The sequence below is a fragment of the Entelurus aequoreus genome, linkage group LG05 (assembly GCF_033978785.1).
Source record: "Entelurus aequoreus isolate RoL-2023_Sb linkage group LG05, RoL_Eaeq_v1.1, whole genome shotgun sequence".
Taxonomy (NCBI): Eukaryota; Metazoa; Chordata; class Actinopteri; order Syngnathiformes; family Syngnathidae; genus Entelurus; species Entelurus aequoreus.
The window spans coordinates 34,890,463-34,893,790 of NC_084735.1; the positions used below are offsets into that span (position 1 = coordinate 34,890,463).

The 3,328-nt window shown below is 39.4% G+C and overlaps 1 protein-coding gene across 1 annotated transcript in view; it reads left to right on the plus strand.

Annotated features, from left to right (window-relative positions):
- Positions 1–974, plus strand: part of LOC133649934 (uncharacterized) — a 16,035-nt gene extending 15,061 nt beyond the window's left edge. Inside the window, exons 2-5 of the mRNA XM_062046651.1 lie at positions 127–288; positions 369–470; positions 542–721; positions 801–974. Of these exons, the coding sequence (XP_061902635.1) occupies positions 127–288; positions 369–470; positions 542–721; positions 801–974 (618 nt within the window). The remainder of the gene's footprint in view (positions 1–126; positions 289–368; positions 471–541; positions 722–800) is intronic.
- Positions 975–3,328: the final 2,354 nt, after the last annotated feature.

Genomic DNA, 3,328 nt, shown 5'->3' on the forward strand with positions numbered 1-3,328 from the left:
TGAATTGGCACATCCCTGATCTATAAAAGTGATCAAAATGTACTCCTTTTAATGCAAACATGTGTTCATCCTGACTGTGTTCATTGGTGAGAAGTTAAAAAGTGTTCATACCCGTTTTATTTGCAGATGAAGACTCTTTGGTGCTGCACGCTTGTTATTCTTTGCTGCATGTGGAACTGTGCCGAGTCATCAGATCCATCCTTCGGCCTCCACCAGGCAAAATACAGCGACGCCTTCCTCCTCACAAGGTCTACCCGAAGCCGTGTCCAGCAGCTGCTGAATAAATATGTAAGTGGTGGACACTTCCAACAAATCGCCGCCTTGTGCCTGCTCAGCTTTAACTGTGGATTTTTGATTGTCTTCATCAGAAGGAGCAGCAGTTAGGAAACAAGCACTTTGAGGACAGAGGTGGGTATTTAGAGGAGCTACCTGTGCTTTCTATAGACTTCGACAGCTGGCTACAGCTTACGGTCAGTGACTTTATTTAAAAGAAAAAATAAGCTACCTTTATTAGACTTCTTACATTTTGTTGTGCATCCAGGATTGGGAACGACTACATGCTGCTCTGTCAGACATCCAAACCTACAGGAATATGCTGGAGTGGAAGAGGAAAGGTCTGGAAACAAATGACAAAGATAAGGGGGTCCACAGCACTTTATGTGAGAGCATCAAACACATTGAGCTGGACTTAAGGGACCTGATGAGACAAATCAGCAGTCAGGTACGCTCCCACAAATCTTTGTTCTCTTTAACATTGTGCACATGCAAAGAAAATGCTGACATTTTGCTTACTGGTCTAGATGAGCCACATTAAAGGCAGAAAAGTCACTTTTCCCACCTCTCGGTCGCCTTCGAGCCACGCCTCTAAAACTGTGTGGGAAAGTCGAGTGGAAGGTTACATCATTCTACGGGATTTTGACCGTTACCTCACCAGGCTGGCCCGTGACTTCCTCATTCTGGCTTTAAAAAAATAGTAATACTGGACAAAAACATGAGCTTTGGTGGAAGATGGTGGCCTTACATCATTGAAGTCGGTTTGTCAGACACAACTCAAAGGGCTTTTCTGGGTATTTCCCACAGTTTCTGTCTTTCCTAAAATCCCACAACACAAAACATAACAACATCCTGTTTTGTTTGCCAAACCCTTAATCCACTGGACTTTCCAAATATAGATGAATGCTATTTATTTGACTTATTTATTATCTTGACTTGTATAACGGTTGTTTTATTTCTCTTACAGAGACACAGAGATAGTGTTTTGCATATTTATTATTTTATAGAGTAAACATATGTTTGTATAAGGCTGTCAATAAAAAGATAAAACGTGATGACTTCATGTATTATTGTAAACGCAATTATGTAATTTCCTCAAATAGTGGCCTTCACTCCTACAGACGCCTCGAATAATTGTGTGCCCCAACATGCAACAAGGAAGTAAACATTTAAAGTGAAACTGCACTTTTTTAAGTATTTTGCCCATTATCCACAATCTTTTTCTGTGCATTTTAAATAGTAAAAAACTGCTAGTACGATGCAGGTAATGGTGATAGGATCCACAGAAGTGACTGATTAAAGAACTGTGTTACTGTTCAAACTGTGTGTGATGTTGCAGTGGCCAAAATATTAAACATACCTAATACACACACTATACTTACTTAATGAACACTTCTACTACTTTGCTACTGTATTTTAAAGTTGGTTATTATGGTGGTACTTGGAAAACCACATTTTTTTCTGAGGTGGTACTTGGTGAAAAAAGTTTGAGAACCACTGATCTACACTACTGCGCCTATAAAGCGCTCTAAAAAACCTCCAACACCGTTTTAGGTACCGATACATCTTGTAAGTATGTATATAATGTGGCAACATTCAGAATAACATGTCATATTTACAGTATTTTGATCATTAAAAGCATTACGATAATGTATTTCCCCGGGTAAGTTCACAGAGTGCATAGCAACGAATGCTACTTCCGTCAACAACAAGAACATGGCAAGCACTTTTTGTGTTTGCTACAACTAATGGCAAACTTCATGCGAGCCTTGGAGCATTATCATGTTACACTTAAAGCTGCATGATTATTTAGTTTTAATCATTCATCCATCCATTTTCTACCGCTTGTCCCTTTCGGGGTTGCGGGGGATGCTGGAGCCTATCTCAGCTGCATTCGGGTGGAAGGCGGGGTACACCCTGGACAAGTCGCCATCTCATTGCAGGGCCAACACAGATAGACAGACAACATTCATACACTAGGGCCAATTTAGTGTTGCCAATCAACCTAACCCCAGGTGCATGTTTTTGGAGGTGGGAGGAAACCCACGCATCATAATCCGCAAAAATAATTACGACATTGTTAAATAATAAAGAAAATGGTTGAAATCAAAATTCCTCTCTATCATGTTTTGCTCCTCCAAGTGAGGCTCCTCCTCCCTGCAAGAGCACGCTTTACACACACACACACACACACACACACACACACACACACACACACACACACACACACACACACACACACATGCACAATGCAAATTATTTGCCACTTGCTAAGATTCATAATTGTATTTTTATAAATATCTCTAGATTGAAGAGTTATTTACCTATTTTTAGTCATGTAACATAATTAAATAAATGATAAATGGGTTATACTTGTATAGCGCTTTTCTACCTTCAAGGTACTCAAAGCGCTTTGACAGTATTTCCACATTTACCCATTCACACACCCATTCACACACTGATGGTGGAAGCTGCCATGCAAGGCACTAACCAGCAGAGGCAAAGGGTGAAGTGTCTTGCCCAAAGACACCACGGACGTGACTAGGAAGGTAGAAGGTGGGAATTGAACCCCAGTAACCAGCAACACTCCGATTGCTGGCACAGCCACTCTATCAACTTCGCCACGCCGTCCCTATCATAATCTTAATTTTAACATGAATATTTATATTTTTTCTATTCTGGTCTAAACATTTTTAAATTGAGAAAACAACTATTCAAATAACATATTATGGTTTTCCGGACATAGAAAATCTCGTTTAAAGGTTTAACAACATACCGAGGATGCTTAAATTAGGAATTACAGGTTGAATAATGCTTGTTTTCAGAATAAAATGCCTATTTATATCCTAAAAATCCTGCAAGTTTTCTGATATACAAATCTTAATTTAGTAATTCTTAATAAGTAAAATTAAGTAGCTGCATGGACGGATAATTTCAATAGGTTTTAATATTTTTTTTCCCCTTAAATCTAGTCTTTTTATCTCACTTTTTGTCAGCTCTTTTTTGCAGTTTGCGCACACGCACACACACACACACTCACACACACACACACACA